Source organism: Cnephaeus nilssonii (genome assembly GCF_951640355.1).
Source record: "Cnephaeus nilssonii genome assembly, chromosome: 9".
NCBI classification, from domain to species: Eukaryota; Metazoa; Chordata; class Mammalia; order Chiroptera; family Vespertilionidae; genus Cnephaeus; species Cnephaeus nilssonii.
Window position 1 is genome coordinate 69,675,073 of NC_137080.1, and position 20,749 is coordinate 69,695,821.

The window sequence follows — 20,749 nt, forward strand, 5'->3', positions numbered from 1 at the left end:
TTGTTTTGTTTTGTTTCCCTTCCCTGAGGAGATATGTCAGAAAAAAAAATTGCTAATAGAAATCTCAGAGATTTCACTGCCTGTGTTTTCTTTCAGTTTAATGGTTTTGAGTCTTACATTTAAGTACTTAATCCGTTTTTATTTATTCTTATTTACAGTGTAAGAAAATAATCAAGTTTCTTCTTTTTTTTTTTTACATGTATCTGTACAATTTTCCCAACCCCATTTATCAAATATACTGTCTTTATCTCATTGTGTTTTCTTGCTTCCTTTGTCAAACATTAATTGGCCACATAGGCATGGTTTTATCTCTGAGCTTTCTATTTGGTTCTATTGATCTGTGTGACTGTTTTCATGCTAGTGACATGCTGTTTTGATTATTATAGCCTTGCAATATAGTTTGAAATCAGGTAATATGATACCTTTAACTTTGTCTTTTTTTTTCAAGATCGCTGTCACTATTTAAGTCCTTTTGTGTTTCCATTCAAATTTTTGGATGATTTGTTCTAGTTCTGTAAAAAACACCATTGGCCCTTTAGATTGCTTTGGTCAGTATGGACATTTTAATGATGTCAATTCTTCCTATCTACAAACTTGATATATGCTCCCATTGATTAGTATCTCTGTGCTGTGTTCCATTGACTCCCTGAACCTAAATCAATCTTTATGTCAGAATGTGTCTGTGCATAACCTAGAAGTTAAGGGATTAAACAAAACCTTTAAATTTTATCAAGACCCTGGATTCAGGGCCCACTGAAATGAAGAATAAAAACTGTCAACTTTTCATTGATATCCTTAGTAAAGTTCTTGGTGGAGTTGCCAGAAATGAGAGACACATGCATTGCAAAATGTCACACATTTTGTTCAGAGCCCCAGCACACCCCAAAGTGCCTTCATTTGTTATCTTCCAGCCACATAACTGCAGGTCTTTTAATCTTACTTTTTGTAATCCTATATAATAAAAGCCTAATATGCTAAGTGTAAGGTTGACCGGTCGGCCGTTCAACCAATCAAAGCATATATGCTAATGATATGCTAAGTCCGCTCAACTGCTTGCTATGATATTCACTGACCACCAGGGGGCAGACAGTTGATCAGTTGACCAGTCGCTATGATGTGCACTGACCACCAGGGGGAAGACGCTCCAACCAGTAGGTCAGCTTGCTGCTGGGGTCCGGCCAGTCAGGACTGAGCGAGATGGGACGGACACACTCTGCAGTCCTCCCATGGTCCCTCCCTGGCTGGCCAACTTCCTGCATCCTTCCCCGGCCCCAATCATTCACCAGTGGTGTCCCTCAGCCTGGCCGGCAACCTCTCACAATCCAGGACCCCTTGGGGGATGTCGGAGAGCTGGTTTTGACCCGATCCTGCAGGCCAGGCCAAGGGACCCCACTGGTGCACGAATTCATGCACTGGGCCTCTAGTTATTAAATAAAATTTCAAGGGTTTAAGATGTATTTCCTCTACACAGAAGTACAACTTGAACTACAAAGACGGGTTCTTTTCTGATTGTTACCAAATACAAAAGTTACAGTTTAGTGAGTTTCAAAAGTTTAACCTCACAGATATGAGCTATGTTATAAAAATGTATTTGTTATATTTATGGTTGATTTGATATAAGCGGACCTAATATTCCTATGCCACATGTCACTTCTTATTTGCTGGGGCTGAAGTCTGAACAATCACAGATGGCAGTCAGTAAAGGCGAGCCACATCTGATGGTTAGTTACAAGGATATTTCAATATTTTGACACCAGTCACGATAGGATATGGCTGTCAGTTTAGCTTATCTAAAATAAAATTGTTTTCTATTCAAATTTTAAGCATATTAAAATATTCCTTGTTATCCTCATTAAATAAAAATGCAAGTAGCCTAAAACTCACTTCTTTTCACAAAATGACCACTCCAAGTTTTTTTTATTATTATTTTCTAATATTCGGTGTTGTCTACTGAACTACTTTCTTTGGCATGTAAAGATTTTGATATACATAAAAGATGAAACAATTATGATATTGAAGTAGAATGAATAAGGTATTTATAATTATAAACAAAGTATTGCATGCAGTTATTTTCATATAAATTAAGCCATAAAATTCATCTTAAAGATCTCATTTCTGAGATTTAGGTGTTGGAAGGAAGAGTTCAACAGTCTGATTGCTGGAAGTCAACAACACACACTCCAACTGTATGTATGAGTATCTGAAGCACTCATTTGGACTAGGCTAGAACAGTCATTCCTACAATGTGTTCTTAGAGGTATTTACAAAACACTATGTGTAGGCCTGTTTAATCTTCACAGTATTCCTAGTAATGATGTGACTGATATTTCTGTCCATTTTCTAAAATATTGGACAAAGATTTACCAATGGAATGTCCCAGTAAATCTTGATGCCATATGTTTTGTTCCTTGCCTCATTTTATAACAGCACCCTACATCATTCTAATGATCAGCATCAGTAACGCCTGTAAAGAGAATTAACTTCTTTCCTTGCCTGATTGTCTCTTGGCACAGAGACCAAAGTGACTAGGTAGAAGCCATAGAATTCAAAAAGTGATTATTTGGGTGTGCCCATATGCAAGAATTTCTTCTGTTGGAATAAGTACCCCAGGGTCTTTTAATCCATGGACCTATATTTTCAGGAATGCCAAGTACAATTTCCCAATAGTTCAAAGATAAAGTACCTGGTTTCACTCTTCCTTTTACTCCTTGGTTTCTAATTCCATGGCTTATTGCTATTAGAAACAGAACATTATATCATGATTATTAATTAAGTGGATATATGACATCCTATAAGGTTCTACCTGATCTCTGTAAGCTATCATCTCCAAGTTGACACCTCATTTGCAGTTAGTAGTTTTCAAATGGTGCAGTACATTATAGAGCCATTAGATTCCATGGTTTCATGATCGTTACCAAGCTTTTCTGTTAAAGAAGTTTCCTTGGTCCACTCAGATGTTATGGGAGATCTCCTATTGGTGGATCACCACTACATAAGCCTTGAGTAGTAATGCTGGCTAATAGATACTCTGTTGGCAGGAGAGACAAACATATCCATAACTAGAATATATGCCAAGTTTAATCAAAATGAATCACAGTGTTGCTTCAGTCCAGTGTAATCTGCTGACTATCAAGTTACTGATAGCTTCGGTCTTTATTTCTAGCAGATTGGGTAACATTTGAAAACAATAGCTAGATCAGTCTTGGAACACAAGAAACCATATATTGGGCTTATGCATAGCTTTTATACCTGCTAATCTGTCTACTCTGTTTATACCTATTTTGGTTGCTGAAGACAGAAGATGATTGATGTTAACTGGCTGACTTCTTTTTATGTGGTTGTTTAGTTCATCTTCTGTTGTAGATATTCTATGGTGAACATTAACATGCATTGCAGAGACCTTCATACTTCATGCCCACACCCATTAGTCAATCTATATGTCTCTTTCTTAAATTTCCCTGATCCAGATTGTCCTATGCTTTTCCTTCCAAGCCAGTGATAAATTGAGCAGGTTATTTGTCACTATCTGAGAATCCATGAATATTATTATCTTGGCCTACTTCTATTTCTACCCAAAGATGATGACGATATTTTCTGATTCAAGTTCTGCCCAGTAGAAGAATTTCCTTTTACCTTTATCTTCCCGGGAAACCTCTGAGGGTCTGTGGGGAAGCAGCAGTCCATTTTCACTTCATATCCATATACCAAGTCAATCCATCCAGGAACTAAGCCCCACCCCAGGCAGCCATACTGTGAAGTGAGGGAGAGCTGCAATTGTAACAGTCATGCATGACCTAATTAGCTTTTCTCCAGCCTCTGTTTCTCTTACTTTCTTTCTAAACCCTCTTTACTCAACTTCTTTCCACTGGTCAGTCTTACATTTTGGACAAGTTTTTCAAAATGACTTTTCTGGTCCTTTTCATTTCACATGTGTTATCCTAACAAAATACTTTATGGAGTCTCTACTGCCTCTTGAGATAAGTATAACCTCCTTAGCATAAAACTAAATATCTGGGTCAATCTTGCCTTTCTTCCTAAGTAATATCTCTGATGCTATCAAATACACTAGTACCCTAGTTTACAAGCCTGATTGAATAATAGAATCACCTGCAGAGTTTTAAAAAATACAGATTTCCAAATCTGAATCTCTGAGGAGTAGGCCTGACAAGATGTATTTTAAAAAGTCTCTCCAGATGATTCTAAAGCACAGGTAAGTATGAGGGCTACTGCTTTTATCAACCTAGATTAGAATTAAACATTATTTTTTTCTTATATGTCTATTTGCTCCTGATAGTTCTGTCTAGAATGTCATTCCCCCAACACTTCCTCTTTAAAGTGTGGGTTTCATTCAGTCCATACTAAAACACTAACTCATTTAAAATGTTTTCTTGGATACTACCTAATAAAAACTAGCTAACTACAATTATCAGATTACCCTTAAAGTATTCATAACTTAATGTCAATGATCACATAGTCTGCTTATCTACTATTGAATACATCCAATAGTGGCAACATTTTGAAAACAACTCTGACTTACATACTAGGATGATACTTATGAATGACTTACTCAAATTAATATTTAACAACAGAATTAATGAATTTAGGAAATAATGACTTTGCAAACTCAAATTGACACTTCTAACCATTTTGAATTGCAAAATAAATAATGGGATAAGAGCTTCTTTAAACCAAAATGGCAATTTTATAATAAGATATTTTATTATTAACAATACTTAAATTTTAAAAAAGAGTTCAACTATCATATAAAATGTTTCCAGTTAGGCAGACTAGCAAATACCATTCTTTAAGGAATAATCTAGGAAAACATGCTGACTTGTTATTTATAGGTAGGTCAATAACAAATTAAGATAATCAACAAAAGTAAGAAAAAACAGACTATCAATGGAATGAGACTTAAAGATGATACAAAGATTGAAATGACCAGAGAGGGAATTTAAAATATAAATGACAGGTAAAAAATAGTGGAATGGTTGGACTTTCATTAGCAGCAGCAGGAATCTGGTGTGGGTAAACCAGAATGTGCTCCCAGAAATGTATACAAACTAAATATTTGTTCTTGCATCAGAAGGGGCAGAGGCTTCTGAAGAAAAACAAAACCAATAATGTGTGTAAATTAAAATATAAACACAAACAGAGATTTAACAATAATTTATTTATTTAACAAAGATTTGAATCCAGGATGCATTGAACTAGACAGTCAAAATCCATGCCCTCATGGAACTGAGTTTGTAATGGGGAAGACAGATAAAAAGACAAAGATAATTGAGTACATTTTACCAAATGCTAGCAGAAAATTACTTGCAATGGTGGTAAAAACATGAAACAAAATAATTGTAGATGAGGAAACTATATGCTGTTCTCCACAGTGGCTGCACCAGTCTGCATTCCCACCAGCAGTGCACAAGGGTTTCCTTTTTCTCTATATCCTCACCAGCACTTGTCATTTGTTGATTTGTTGATGATAGCCATTCTGACAGGTGTGAGGTGGTACCTCATTGTCATTTTGATTTGCATCTCTCAGATGATTAGTGACTTTGAGCATGTTTTCATATGTCTCTTGGCCTTCTGTATGTCATCTTTCGAAAAGTATATATTTAGGTCCTTTGCCCATTTTTTGATTGTGTTGTTTATCTTCCTTTTGTTAAGTTGTATGAGTTCCCTGTAAATGTTGGAGATTAAACCCTTATCAGAGATAACATTGGCAAATATGTTCTCCCATATGGGCTTTCTTGTTGTTTTGTTGATGGTTTCTACCATTTGACCCAGTGATCCCACTTCTAGGAATATATCCCAAGAAACTAGAAATACCAATCAGAAAGATATATGCAATCCTAAATTCATAGCAGCATAATTTACAATAGCTAAGATCTGGAAACAGCCTAAGTTCCCATCAGCAGATGAGTGAATTAAAAAACTGTGGTACATCTACAAAATGGAATACCACGCTGCTGTGAAAAGGGAGGAACTCCTACCATTTGCAACAGCATGGATGGACCTAGAGAGCAGTATGCTAAGTGAAATAAGTCAGTCAGAGAAAGGTAAATATCACATGATCTTACTCATTTGTGGAATATAATGAACAACATAAACTGATGAACAAAAACAGATCCAGAGTAGAGAAGCATTGATCAGACTGTCAAACCTCAGGGGGAAGGAAGGGGAGTGGGGGGAGGGGGAGAGATCAACCAAAGGACTTGTAGGCATGCATATAAGCATAACCAATGGACACAGACACCAGGGGGGTAAGGGCACAAGCTGGGGTGTGGGGGGGCAATGAGGGGTTAAGAACACATATGTAATACTTTTGTCAATAAAGAAAAAAATATTGTAAAAAAAATAAAATAAATAATTGTAGATTAGGAAGGGGATGCAGCTTTTAAACTGTGATCCAATAGGCCTCACTGAGAAAATGATAGTTCAATGAGTACCTGAGAGAATGAAAGAGTGAATTGTATAAATATCTGGGAAAAGAGTGTCCTAGAAAGAGGAACAAAGTTTTTGAGGAAACACAAGGTCAATGTAACTATAGCAGAGTAGTCAAGATGAAGTTAAAAAGGTAAAAAAAAAAAAAAAAGGAGACCTTACTTGTATTGTGCTGAAGGATTATGTTGAAAATGAAAAGATAATGGTTTACAGGGACCAAAATGTTCAGATCAGCTAATCATTATATTTTTAGTCTCTCTGGAGGTTACTTAGGAATAAAATTATAACCACAATTTAACTAATGAATAAAACATTAGGAAAAAAATCCTAAGGTAATGTTGATGATGTTTTCTGTAGTTAACTGAGACATGCTTGCCCTCTATGGAGAGAACATTTTAATAGTATCCTGTTAAGTCTCCTCTCTCAAATAGTACTGTATACATCCTGTCCAATGCTCTTTTACTATTTTACCTCAGTCCCCATACTTCTGTGTTAAATGGACCATCTCTTTTTAAATGAAATAGTCCTACAAACACTTTTCACTCATCCTCTTAATTAAAATTATGATGGTCTGGAAACAATCACCTATTTAATATAATGTAGTTGTGATATTTTATCAGGAATCTGATACTCATCAAATGTTAAATATGTATCCAGCCATGGGCTAGTTGTTTTAAATATATGGTTTTAATTTATCATTTTAATAAACCTAAGATGGACTGATAAATAACACTCATTTACAAATGAGAAGCTTAAGTAATTAATGTGTCTGCACTAAATATTGCTGTTGTCACAAATATCTGCCCTTTCCTAGTAAAGTAAAGGGAATGAGCCGAAACCGGTTTAGCTCAGTGGATAGAGCGTCGGCCTGCGGACTCAAGGGTCCCAGGTTCGATTCCGGTCAAGGGCATGTACCTTGGTTGCGGGCACATCCCCAGTAGGGGGTGTGCAAGAGGCAGCTGATCGATGTTTCTCTCTCATCGATGTTTCTAACTCTCTATCCCTCTCTCTTCCTCTCTGTAAAAAGTCAATAAAAAATATATTTAAAAAAAAAAAGGGAATGAGAACCCTCATTCCCACAGCATTTGTGTAGGGCTTGAACAGGTAACCTGGATGGCAAATGAAATGTTGGTGGGTGATAACATTGGCAAATATGTTCTCCCATGCAGTGGGCTTTCTTGTTGTTTTGTTGATGGTTTCTTTGGCTGTACAGAATCTTTTTATTTTGATGTAGTCCCATTTGTTTATTTTCTCTTTAGTTTCCATTGCCCTAGGAGCTGTATCGGTGAAGATATTGCTTCGGCATATGTTTGAGATTTTGCTGCCTGTGGATTCCCCTAGTATTTTTATGGTTTCCCGTCTTATGTTTAAGTCCTTTATCCATTTTGAGTTTGTTTTTGTGTATGGTGTAAGTTGGTGGTCTAGTTTCATATTTTTGCATGTATCTGTTCAATTTTCCCAACACCATTTATTGAAGAGACTGTCTTGACTCCATTGTATGTTCATGCCTCCTTTGTCAAACATTAATTGAGCATAGTGGTTTAGGTCGATTTCTGGGTTCTCTATGCTATTCCATTGGTCTATTCCACTGTTCTTATACCAGTACCAGGCAGTTTTGAGAACAGTGGCTTTGTAATACAGCTTGATATCTGGTACTGACATCCATCCTACTTTGTTCTTATTTCTCAGGATTGTTGCAGCAATTCAGGTTGTTTGTTTTTTTTTATTATTATTCCAGATGAATTTTTGGAGATTTTGTTCTAGGTCTATGAAATATGCCATTGGTATTTTAATGGGGATTGCATTGAATCTATAGATTGCTTTGGGTAGTATGGACATTTTAATGATGTAATTCTACCAATCCATGAACACGATAATTTCCAACATTTACAGAGAACTCATACAACTTAACAAAAGGAAGATAAACAACCCAATCAGAAAATGGGCAACGGATCTACTAGTAAATAGATACTTTTTGAAAGAGGACATAAGGAAGGCCAAGAGACATATGAAAACATGCTCAAAGTCACTAATCATCCGAGAGATGCAAATCAAAATGACAATGAGGTATCATCTCACACCTGTAAGAATGGCTATCATCAACAAATCAACAAATGACAAGTGCTGACGAGGATGCAGAGAAAAAGGAACCCTCTTGCATTGCTGGTGGGAATGCAGGTTGGTGCAACCACTGTGGGGAACAGTATGCAGTTTCCTCAAAAAACTAAAAATGGAACTCCCATTTGACCCAGTAATCCCACTTCTAGGAATATATCCCAAGAAATTAGAAACACCAATCAGAAAGGATATATGCACCCCTATGTTCATAGCAACACAATTTACCATAGCTAAGGTTTGGAAACAGCCTAAATGCTCATCAGCAGATGAGTGGATTAAAAAACCGTGGTACATCTACACAATGGAATACTATGCTGCTATGAACAGGAAGGAAAACCTAACATTTGAAACAGCATGGATGGACCTGGAGAGCATTATGCTAAGTAAAATAAGCCAGTCAGAGAAAGATAAATATCACATGATCTTACTCATTTGTGGAATATAATGAACAACATAAACTGATGAACAAAAACAGATCAAGATCAGAGAAGCATTGATCAGACCATCAAACCTCAGAGGGAAGGTAGAGGTGGGGGAGGAAAGGGGGAGAGATCAACCAAAGGACTTGTATGCATGAATATAAGCCTAACCAATGGACACAGACACCAGGGGGTGAGGGCATGAGTGGGGGTGTGGGGGAGCAATGGGGGGATAGAGACACATATGTAATACCTTAATCAATAAAGAAAAATAATGTTGGTGGGAGATTTAAGCACAGTGTATGTTTCCCAAGTGCTTCGTTCCCTTTTCAGCAATGATGACAATGTCCCAGGTAGAAGACGCTCCATTAGCCTGGGTCCCAGAAAAAGATAAAGTAGATCTCTAGTTCACCTTGGTTTGGAGTATGAGTGAGAAATAAACTGGTATGTCATGAGCCACTAAGATTTAGGAAAAGGACTTTCTTTCTTTCTTTCTTTCTTTCTTTCTTTCTTTCTTTCTTTCTTTCTTTCTTTCTTTCTTCCTTCCTTCCTTCCTTCCTTCCTTCCTTCCTTCCTTCCTTCCTTTCTTTCTTTCTTTCTTTCTTTCTTTCTTTCTTTCTTTCTTTCTTTCTTTCTTTCTTTCTTTCTCACCTAATCTAAGCTATTATGCTTGTTTAAACTATATCCTAAACCTAAATCTTGAAGGGCCTCTGAAATACCACTGCAGATTTGACTAATATTTACTAGCTGTGACTACTTATGCCTCATTTTTTTTTATTCCATAAAGTGGGAAAAGTAATTTCCATGCCAGAAAATTATAATAAAGTTTAAATGTGTTGATTTATACAACATGTTCAATAGTACTTGGCACATAGTAAGGTCTCCAAATATCAGCTATCATTATTACTATTATTATTATATTTTTCATAGTAAGAAGTGTATTTGTTTATAAATTTATTTTTATTTCCTTCTAGCTTATTCATAACTATTTATAAGCATCATAATAGTGTGTTCTTTTATAAGCTTATCTTTATTTCCAACTAGATATTATGTTCTTAGCTACAAGAGCCATGCTTTACTCTTGTAACTGTTAAAAGATAAAGTGAGGCATGTTACAAATTCTAAAAGTTTATTTGAGCAAACAACTATTTGAAATGGGCAGCATTCAATGTAGTAGATAGGAGCTCTGAGGGAGCTATATAAAATGATGATCCTCATAGCCTAAAGAGAGCAGGAATAAGGAAGTTATACTAAACAAAAAAGTGAGTTGATTTTTCAAAGTTAAAGACAAAGCTAGTTTTATTGTGCTTTGCTTTATTGTACTTCTCAGATATCATTTTTGTTTGCTTTTACAAATTGAGGGTTTGTGGCCACCCTCATTGAGCAAATAAATGGGCACCATTTTCCCAGCAGCATTTTTCTCACTTTGTGTCTCTGTGTTACATTTTGGTAATTCCAACAATATTTCAAAGTTTTTCATTATTTGTTATGGTGATCTGTGATCAGTGACCTTTGATGTTACTATTGTAATTGTTTGGGGAACCATGAACTGCACCCATATGAGACAATGAACCTAGGTATGTGTGTTCTGACTGCTTCACTGATCACCTGTTCTCCCATCTCTCATACTTTCCTTGGAGTTTCCTATTTCCTGAGACACAACACTTCTGAAATTAGGCCAATTAGTAACCCTCAGAGGCCTCTCAGTATTCACATGAAAGGAAGAGTCACACATCTCCCGCTTTAATCAAAAGCTAGAAATGATTAAGTAAGGAAGACCTGTGGAAACCAAGATATATTAAAAGCTAGGCCTCCTGCACCAAGTTGTGAATGCAAAAGAAAAGAAAAGTTTTTGAAGGAAATTAAAAGTACTACTCCAGAGAACACATGAATGATAAGAAAGCCAAACATCCTTATTGCTGATATGGAAAAGTTTTAGCGGCCTGGATAGTCAATCCAGCTACAACATTTCCTTTAACCAAAGCCTAATCCAGAGCAAGACCCTAATTCTCCAGTTCTATAGAGGGTGAAAGAGGTGAGAAAGCTGCAGAAGAAAATGTGACGTTAGCAGAGGTTGGTTTAAGAGGATTAAAGAGGAGTAAAGAAAGAAGCCATTTCCAAAACATAAAAGTACAAGGCAAAATTGATGTAGAAGCTGTAGCGAGTTATCCAGAAATCTAGCTGAAATGATTAATGAAGGTGGCTACATCAAATATCAGAGTTTCAGAGTAGATGAATTAGTTTTCTATTGGAAAATGATGCCATCTAGGACTTTCATAGCTAGATAGGAGAAGGCAATGCCTAGCTTCCAAGTACAGGCTGACTTTCATGTTAGAGACTAATGAAGCTTGTTATTCTAAATTGAAGCCAATGCTTATTTGTCATTCTGAAAATCCTAGGACCCTTAAGAATTATTGTTAATCTACTCTCCCCATGTTCTACAAATGGAACAATGAAGACTGGATGACAGCAATACGATATGATTTACTGAATATTTTAAGCCCACTGTTGAGATCTACTACTCTGGGAAAAAAAAGTCTTATAAAATATTACTGCTCATTGACAATGCACCTGGTTACCCAAGAGCTCTGATGGGGATGCACAACAAAACTTATGTCACTTTGATGCTTGCTAACACCACATCCATTTGGAGTAATTTCAACTTTCAAGTCCTATTCTTAAAGAAATACTTTTTGTAAGGCTATAGATGCCATAGATAGTGATTTATCTGACGGATCTGGGCAGAGTAAATTTAAATCCTTGTGGAAAGGATTCACCATTCTAGATGCTGTTAAAAACATTCATGAGTCATGGGAAGAGGTAAAATATCAACATTAACGGGAGTTTGGTGGAAGTTGGTCCAGTCTTCACAGATGACTCTGAGTGGTTTAAGACCTCAGCAGAGGAAGGAACTGCAGTTGTGGTGGAAATAGCAAGAGCACCAGGATTAGAAGGGAGCCCTGCAGAGGTGACTGGATTGCTGCTGCAGTCTCATGATGAGGGTGAGGATGCACTCCTGTTAATGGATGAGGAGCTGCTTCTTATAGATGAGCAAAGAAAGTTGTTTCCTGAGATGGAATGTACTCCTGGTTGAGATGCTGTGAGGATAATCAAAATAACAAGATTTAGAATATTGCATCCACTTAGTTGAAACCTTGGCATGGTTTGAAAGAATTGACTCCAATTTGGGGGGGGGGGGAAAGTTCTCTTGTGGGTAAAATGCTGTCAAACATCCATCACATTGTACAGAGAAATCGTTCATGAAAGGTAGAATCAATCGATGTGGCAAACTTTATTGTTGTCTTATTTTAAGAAATCGTCACAGCCACCCCAACCTTCAGCAACCACCACCCTGATCAGTCAGCAATCATCAACATCGAGGCAAGACTCTTCACTGTCAAAAAGATTATGACTTGCCGAAGGCTCAGATGATAGTTAACATTTTTTTTTAGCAATAAAGTATTTTTAATTATGTATGTGCATTGCTGTTTTTTAGACATAATTCTATTGCACACTTAATAGACTACAATATAATGTATCTATAGCTTATACATGCACAGGAAAACCAGAAAATGTGTGTGACTCACTTTATTGCTGTGGTCTGGAAGGAACCAAGCCCACAGTGTCTCTCAGGTATGCCTGTACTTTCCCTCAGGGGATGGCATCTGCCTATCAGATAGATTACATAACTAGTGCTGTTTGGGCTACTTCTGATTGATTGGCTTAAGATTCCATTACTGGGAGAGCTAAAACTGTAATTAAGTGTCAGTTTGGTGACATGAGGCTTAGCATAAGTTACTCCATTTGGGGCCTGTTGTCATGCTTTTAACAGTGTACATTGTACTATTCAGCATAACAATTTGTGCACATATAGTAGTTGCAAGATAGTCCATTTAAACTAATGATTAGAAGTACAAGTTACAGAGAACATGATTTGAATCCTTATCTGCTGCAGTGGCCTATGTGATCTGGAAGAGTGATTGACACTCTCCAAACCCTTGTTTACTCAATAGTGGTTTAAAGTTAATATCTCCCTTCATGTTTGATGAGCATTAATTAAAATAATGTGTGTAAAGCCTTCAGCACAGGGCCCGGCACACCAGTAATGATAGTTTTTGTTAGTAGATGCTCAGTACAGATGGACACAGTGAATAAAGGGATTAATCTAAACATTTGATAATAATTCTCTACTTTTTCCTTATATCTGCATCATGTGAAACCTAAAACACAATCTACCTTTCCATTAAGCTTTGCTTATGTTTTTTTCTCTAGATGTTTTCTATCTATAAAAATTGTCTCTCTGACATGTTTCTGGATTAACATGTTGTTCTTTCTCTCTTTTGTGGAATTTTTTTGTGTACTTCTACTTGAGCACAGAGGTGGTACATGGTAGGTGCTTAATAAATATTCAAAACTTGGCCTTTGAAAACTCTAGGTATTTAGCCAAAGTTGAATTACATTCACTAGTAGAAATCTCAGATAGCCCATTAATAGACTCACCAGGACCAAATTTAGAAAACTTCTAACCCTTAATTCCTATAGGTAATAAATATTTGATTTTCAAGAATCATTACCAAAACATGTAGGAATTAATGTTCATAGTGATAACTCGATATAATTCATTATTTCACAAATATTCACAATAAAGAACTCATAATGGAAAATAATCTTTTAAGTACATTAAGCTGGTGGTTTATTTTTCTCATTCACATTAAATTAGTAGTCTGAGGGTTCATACCTAAACACATTTAACCTTAAAATTGTATTTATTTATTTGTTTGTTTGTTTTGTTTTGCTACAAGATGTCAAATTATCTTTATGGGAAGGGAGACTTGATTTCTTGGTGACATTTATCATAATGAACAAACTTTTGTGTTTTGCTTATAAATAGGCTCATGTTTTGTTTTGTTTCTTCTATGTAGGCATCATCTGTGAAGTAAATATAGATGAATGTCTATCAAAACCCTGTCTCCATGATGGAGCTTGTATTGATGGCATCAATCATTATACCTGTGACTGCAAGAGTGGCTTTTCCGGAACACACTGTGAAACAAATGCAAATGATTGCCTCTCAAATCCTTGTCTGCAGGGAAGGTAGCTATTTTTGTTTTTCTATTATTAAATATCAGAGAGTATATTTAACTCACAATACTTAAGACTTAATGTCAAGGGAAAGTTGATAAAGTTAATTTTAATTATGCTCCTTCATAAAACTAGAGCTAAGTACAGTTAAGATGACAGATGCTGCCTGTTCTACTTAATGCAATGCACTGATACATTTTCTCTGCCCTTCTTTTATTTCTACACATTAGCATAAATTTCAATAAATGCAGATTAATTGGGCTTTAATATACTTAAAGGTAACTGCTCACAGTAATAGAAGCAGCAGGTAGGATGAGAAGACATTCTATTATTTGCTCTGTGGAGGGATAATACCACACACTTAGTATTTAATATGTTCCTAAGTAAACTGGTTCTTTCATCTCTATGTGCATGTAAGCTATTTTGTGGATTTCTTTATGGAATTGTATAATAACGCTTCTGCTCATTGATACCAAATTAGTTTATGCAAATCCAGAATAGGGGCATTTCTAGGAGATGCAAGTGACAAAGAAGAATGTCTTTCAGATGCACCAAGTTGTCTTTGCAGCATTATTATTACTTGTTTTTTCCTAGTCCTGCCACTGACTTTGTACAAAGGGAAGGCAGGATGAAGATGGATAGCTCATTGCAATAGAGTTCAGCCATAGCTGCCTTCAGTTTCCTATATTAGCCCTACACGTACTGTAGATCTTCTAGAACTCTTCTTTCTTTTCATTGCCATGGGGAAGATGGCGAAAATGAAAATTGATTTGTTCTTTCAGCCCAGTCACCTTGAAGGATAAGAAACCGGAATAGACTGCCTTCTGTTCATGGGAGAGCGTGTGTGTGTGTGTGTGTGTGTGTGTGTGTGTGTGTGTGTGTGAGTTTGTTTTTTGGGTTTTGGTTTTATTTTTACCTGAACTGGAAAAGAGCAATTCTAAATATTTAAACTCTCTTGAATTTATGCTTTAATGTCTTATTTACTTAAAAATGTAATTCTATGTTTCAGATGCACAGATGTCACTAATGAATATCAATGCTCCTGCGATACAGAATGGACTAGCTCAAGATGTGAGATCAAGATTAATGTAAGTTGAATAATTTTGATTAAATCTAAAGTAATTCAAAAGAACAATCAAACCACTTGCTGTAGATTTCAGAGTTATTTCTTCAATTATTAATGATTTAACTACTCAGTTCCTCACCATTTCTTTTTGGAATTTTTCAGCTGCTTCAAACAAACATCACAGCCTCTTTCTGCCTTTTCCCCTCTGTCCCTTGTTATCTTAAACTTCTGAAATCTGGAGCCTTCATTAAACTAAATTCTGGATATGGTCATTGAACAAAGTACCTTAGAAGGTTTATAATTTGTCACATGCCTACCTCTCTCTACTCTTAGAATACACAGGTGTCCGTGGATGTGTAGGGATGAAAGAAGATTCAATGATCCAGATAACACACACACACACACACACACACACACACACACACACAAATAAATAAATACTAGATGGATATGCCCAGAGGTGGGTATATGTAGCAATCCTTAATACCTATAGTACTCTCAGGATCTTTCTTCCAGTATTCAGGAGTCCAATGTGATCTAATGGACATATGGTATTTTATGTGGAATGCCTAATCTATTGGGAAATGTTGGTTGCCTGAAGTTTGTGACTATTCCTGGGACATGAGACTCTCATGAGCCTTTCTGGATAAAGGCGAGTTCTTCCAAATCCTCCCTGCTAACAGGGACATGGTAAAGGAAGGAAGCATAGGGACTAAAGAAGCCTTCAGCATAGTGAGACTGTGGATATTTTATTTAAATCCTTTCTGTTCCTCTCTCCTACCTTAGTGAAATACAGTTTATACATCATAGGGTCATTGTATGGTCATGTACATAAGAGGTGATAGATACTCAGTAAATGATCCTTTGGAGAGAGTGATGGGGTACTTAAATGCATTAAGGGGAAAGATGATTGACCTCTATTTTCCTACTTACCTTCTGTGTTTTCTTGAACAAATTATGTACTTACATTCTGAAATCATGTTTTAGCTATTCAGTGAGGGTCATCATAGCAACTACTTAGATTGTTTTGGGAATTAAATTAGATAATGCATGTAAATCAATTAGCGCATTTTCTGACACACATTATATTTTTAAAAGCTTAATTATTCATTGATATTATGTTGATTTTATTCTAGATAATGAAAATCATACATAACTTGGAAAAGGACATGTTTTAGTTACTAAATTTCCTGGTATATGAAGCATATATCTTGTTTGTGCGGTTGCATATAATGCCTGCAGTAATCTCTAAAAACTGTCTCTTGCTAGTATAAATGTGGCATTCTTCTGAATGAATGAAATATATAAATAAATATGTGTTTATAGATATGAATTTGTATATATTAGTATTTACATACATTGCTATGAGAAGAATTGTTAAAACTGTCTAGATTTATTTCTAATATTTTTATATAAAAATGTACTTTAGTGACTTTTTTTCCAGAGAAAAACAAGTTTAATGAGGAATATGATCTTTAAGACATTTTTCTATGCATAAACACATGTAAATAAAATATCACAATTAAAACAGGGTAATAACATATCATGTTATACAGTGCAATTTTTCATGTAATTATATATTTACTAGTAGATACTTTTCCATATTAATAAATACTTTATATTTATTAATTTCAAAGCATTTATTAAGATATATAAAATTGCACTGAAGATGCTACCTCATTTATTCTTAAAATTCACAAATAGTAGAAAAAACAGTCTGGCCAATTCATGGTGGACTCTCTCTACTCCGTCGCTTCATTTTGGGCAATTTTTCAATTAATGGGCAAGGGCTATGAGTCATCGGAGAAGCAGAGAGGACATGACTGGGTCCTCGATGCCACTGCTTTGTCTTATGCTGCCTTTTATTGGCCCCTTGGTCAGCGGTTTTAACTCTTACTACATCTTCCAGGGAATTGGCATCATTCCTTGACAGATGGCAGTCAGATTGTACAATCTCCACCCATTTTATTTCAAACACAAGGCCTCTTAAAGTCTTCTCACCATTCCACCTCCCTTAATCTGTTCAGAGTTGTAAGCAAAATACCATAAACGGGGTGGCTTAAACAACAGATTTATTTATCACAGTTTTGGAGGCTGGGAAAACCAATTATTTTAACTATTATATTGTAGGAACCTTTCCATTATAATTGAGTCCTAACCCATTGTTTTTAATAGCTAAAAAAGATTCCAAATAAGTGTTGAAAAATTGTATTTATTTACTGAGAGAATGAGCATACCAGTTTTCCTATATCCTATTAAATGAATACATACTTTTTACAAGTGTTGACCAATTTGATGAGGAAAATTTATCACTTCATTACTTTAATTTACATTTTCCTAAGTTACTATGAAGATTTAGCACCTTTCCATATAGGTATTTGTCATTTGTAGATCTTTGTGCTTTGTGTAGCCATAGCCTTTGATTAATAGAATTTTTCTTTGGGCTTGCTTGTCTTTTTCTTTTTGGTTGGTATATAGTATTTACAATTATGCATAAAATCCACTAGATTCTGCAAAATTGCAAATCTTCTCTAAAGCTTTATAAAACTAATATACTATGAAATTTTTTATATTTTTATTTAACTTTTTTAATGACTAGGTTTGCATCTCTTTTTAGAAAGTGCTTTTATATAGCAATATTTAAATAAAATTCTTATTGTATTCATCTACAATAATTTTAGCATTAATAAGACTTTTAATACCTTAACTCATCATGAATATATTGTTAGGATGAAAGAAGTCAGTGATTTGATTTACTTTTTCAAAAGTATAATTTATTTTCCCAAGAACTATTATCTAAATTTCACCTAAAATTTCTCCACAGATTTGAAATGCCTTATATTTTATGCACTAAGTTTTCTAAATATAGTATTAGAGATAGCTATTCTGCTTCCCTACCTTTAAAATCTCATTTTGCCATCTATATTAATTATTATAATTCAACTAGAGGCCTGGTGCACGATTTCAGCTGCTGGCAGGGAACTCCCTTCATTCCGTGCTGCCTCCTAGGGGTCATTGCATGTCATAGCGAGCGATCGAATTCTCAGTCTCCCAGTTGAACTCGCAAGGGGACAATTTCCATATTAGGCTTTTATATATATAGATGATGTTTTATTTTAATCATCCTTTTTGTACTAATACATTAAGGGCACACTAAATGTACTTATGGTTATTTAGTCTGCAAATATTGAATATTTAATATCTATGGGAAACCACAGTATAAGAATTTTCAGACATACCTTCTGACAATCAGTTGGAGATATAGATATGTTTCTTACTTAGCTGACCTATTTATTATAGCTCTCTCTATATTGCAAGGCACAGACAACAATCTCCGAAGGGCATTATGAATTAATGTCCAAGTCTGTCTTTCCAGGCTAAAGAGTCAAGAGCAATGGACAAACTTGGGCAGTGCTGATTGAAAAGAACACTCAGGTCAACAAAGGAACAGGTGGTCAGATCTAAAACTCCTTTAAGAGTGAAAAAACAAAGTTTATACTAAGGCTGGAGGGAGAAAAATACAAGCAAACTCTTTTTCTCTTTTGTCAATCTGATAATTTGAAGTAATTTTTAAAAATTAGAATCAATGCTAGAGCAAAACAAACTCGTGATCAGGTATAAAATGGATGCAGTGGTTTTTCAAAATGCAATTAACTCAATTCTGTACACACACACACACACACACACACACACACACACACATACAGATGAAAGAAAAGAGAGAAGGGTGATATACATAGCAAACACTTCCCTTTATTTTTTTGAGACTGCGGATAACTGCCACAATAGAGCTGATACGTTGTTTTGAGTACTATATCAAATTATAAATATATAATAAAAGTACTAAAATAAAATAAAGAAAACATGAAAACAGAATAGAAGGAATCAAGAGATTCTAGGATGAAGGAAAACTAAGAATTTGTCACCAGAATATCTAATCTAAAGAAGAACTAAAAGAAGTTATCTAAACAGAAAGAAAAGGATTAAAGAAAAAAAATGTGTGTGTGCTTGTATTTTTATTTCCTCAAATGTGAGCTGACATTTATAAAAGTCTTCTTATATAATAAGATTATTCACCTTTTGTCTATCATATACATTATATACTCTTTCCTAATTTTTTGTTAATGTTTAATCAATATATAGTGCATATTGACATTCAAAAGGTTAATGTATCCAAACTTACTGAGATTTCCTCTAAAGGTTCTGTGGTTTGTGACAAGTTTGAAAGGGATTTAGTAAAAAAGTTATTCTAGCCCTGGCCTGTTGTAGCTCAGTTGTTTGAGAATAGTCCCATGCACCAATAGGTTGCTGGTTCAATTTCCTGTCAGGACACATGCCTGGGATGTGAGTTTGATCCCCAGTAGGGGGTGTGCAGGAGGCAGCCAACTGGTGTTTCTCTTTCTCACTCCCTCTCCCTTCCTCTTTGTCTAAAATCAATAAAACCATTTTTAACATTACTTAGTACTTTTCTCACTGTCTTTTAATTTGTAATAAATGATGCATTCATAAGTATGCTTTTCAGGATAAGGTTTGAGTTGGAATCCCCCAGCAAATGGTTAGCTGTTTCCCACAAGTCATTCATTGTACAGAATCTCTCTCTCTCTTTTGGTTGAAAACACATATTTAAAATAAAGAAGATCTCACACATGCAGAGTACCTTGGTTTCCTACTTAATCTACCATTGCAGATTAGTCTACATTAACATATATAGTTCTACTTTATTCTTATTAATATTACATGGCTTGGAGGTACCATATTTATTTAGTCAGTATCCTCTTGAAGAGAATTTGAGATATTTTAAGTGTATTGCTCTTAAAAAATTATTTATGTACCTTAGATGCAGAAAATAGAGTTAATCAAACACTGGTTCATATTAAGAAATAATTATTAATACTCTCTTGCTCATTTGTGTGTGTGTGTGTGTGTGTGTGTGTGTGTGTGCGTGCGTGTGTGTGTATGTGTGTGTGTCCTTTTGGCCTCATAGCCTATTCCTTTCACATATACTTCTGTGTTTATTAGAAATATTTTCTTACATGTTCTTCCTGATATTTTTCTCTATTTCTTTATTTGCTCTGGTCTATAAATCTTGAAACTCTATGTTAGGGGCAGATGTCTTTCACTATTCTTGGAAGAGCAAAGTCAAATCTAAATGAGAAGAGCAAAACAAATGGGGTCAAGGCTTCTCTTAAACACTCACACCACTCATGTTCCTTACAAAGCTACAGATTCCTTACAAAGTGTTCTCCATCTTTCGGGTTGCTTGTCCATGTTTGACACCTCATTTTGCCAAGTTAGAGTACAAACTTTACCCTTTCTAGCCTGCCCCTGTCCCCCGCCTCAGGCCTCACCACTCCATTGTCTGTGTCCATGGGTCATGCATATATGCATACAAGTTCTTTGGTTGAACTCATACTCTGTTTTCCAAGATCTTATTTGAAGAAAGTATCCCACTACTTTAAAAACAGCAATGCTAAAAGGAAAGATTCTATGAGAGAAATGTTTTATGATAAAGACAATGTCAGATAATACATTTCTACACGTCTGGGAAGTGCAGAGATCACAGGACAAATTTTTGGAATTAAACTATACACCTCAGAGAGAACACAACTGAAATAGAGAT

General features: G+C 35.4%; 1 protein-coding gene across 1 annotated transcript in view; it reads left to right on the forward strand.

Annotated features, from left to right (window-relative positions):
• EYS (eyes shut homolog) overlaps positions 1-20,749 on the forward strand; it is a gene marked incomplete at its 5' end in the record, with an annotated part of 1,363,978 nt that overhangs the window by 484,063 nt on the left and 859,166 nt on the right. Inside the window, 2 exon segments of the mRNA XM_079781621.1 lie at positions 13,904-14,075; positions 15,073-15,151. Of these exon segments, the coding sequence (XP_079637747.1) occupies positions 13,904-14,075; positions 15,073-15,151 (251 nt within the window).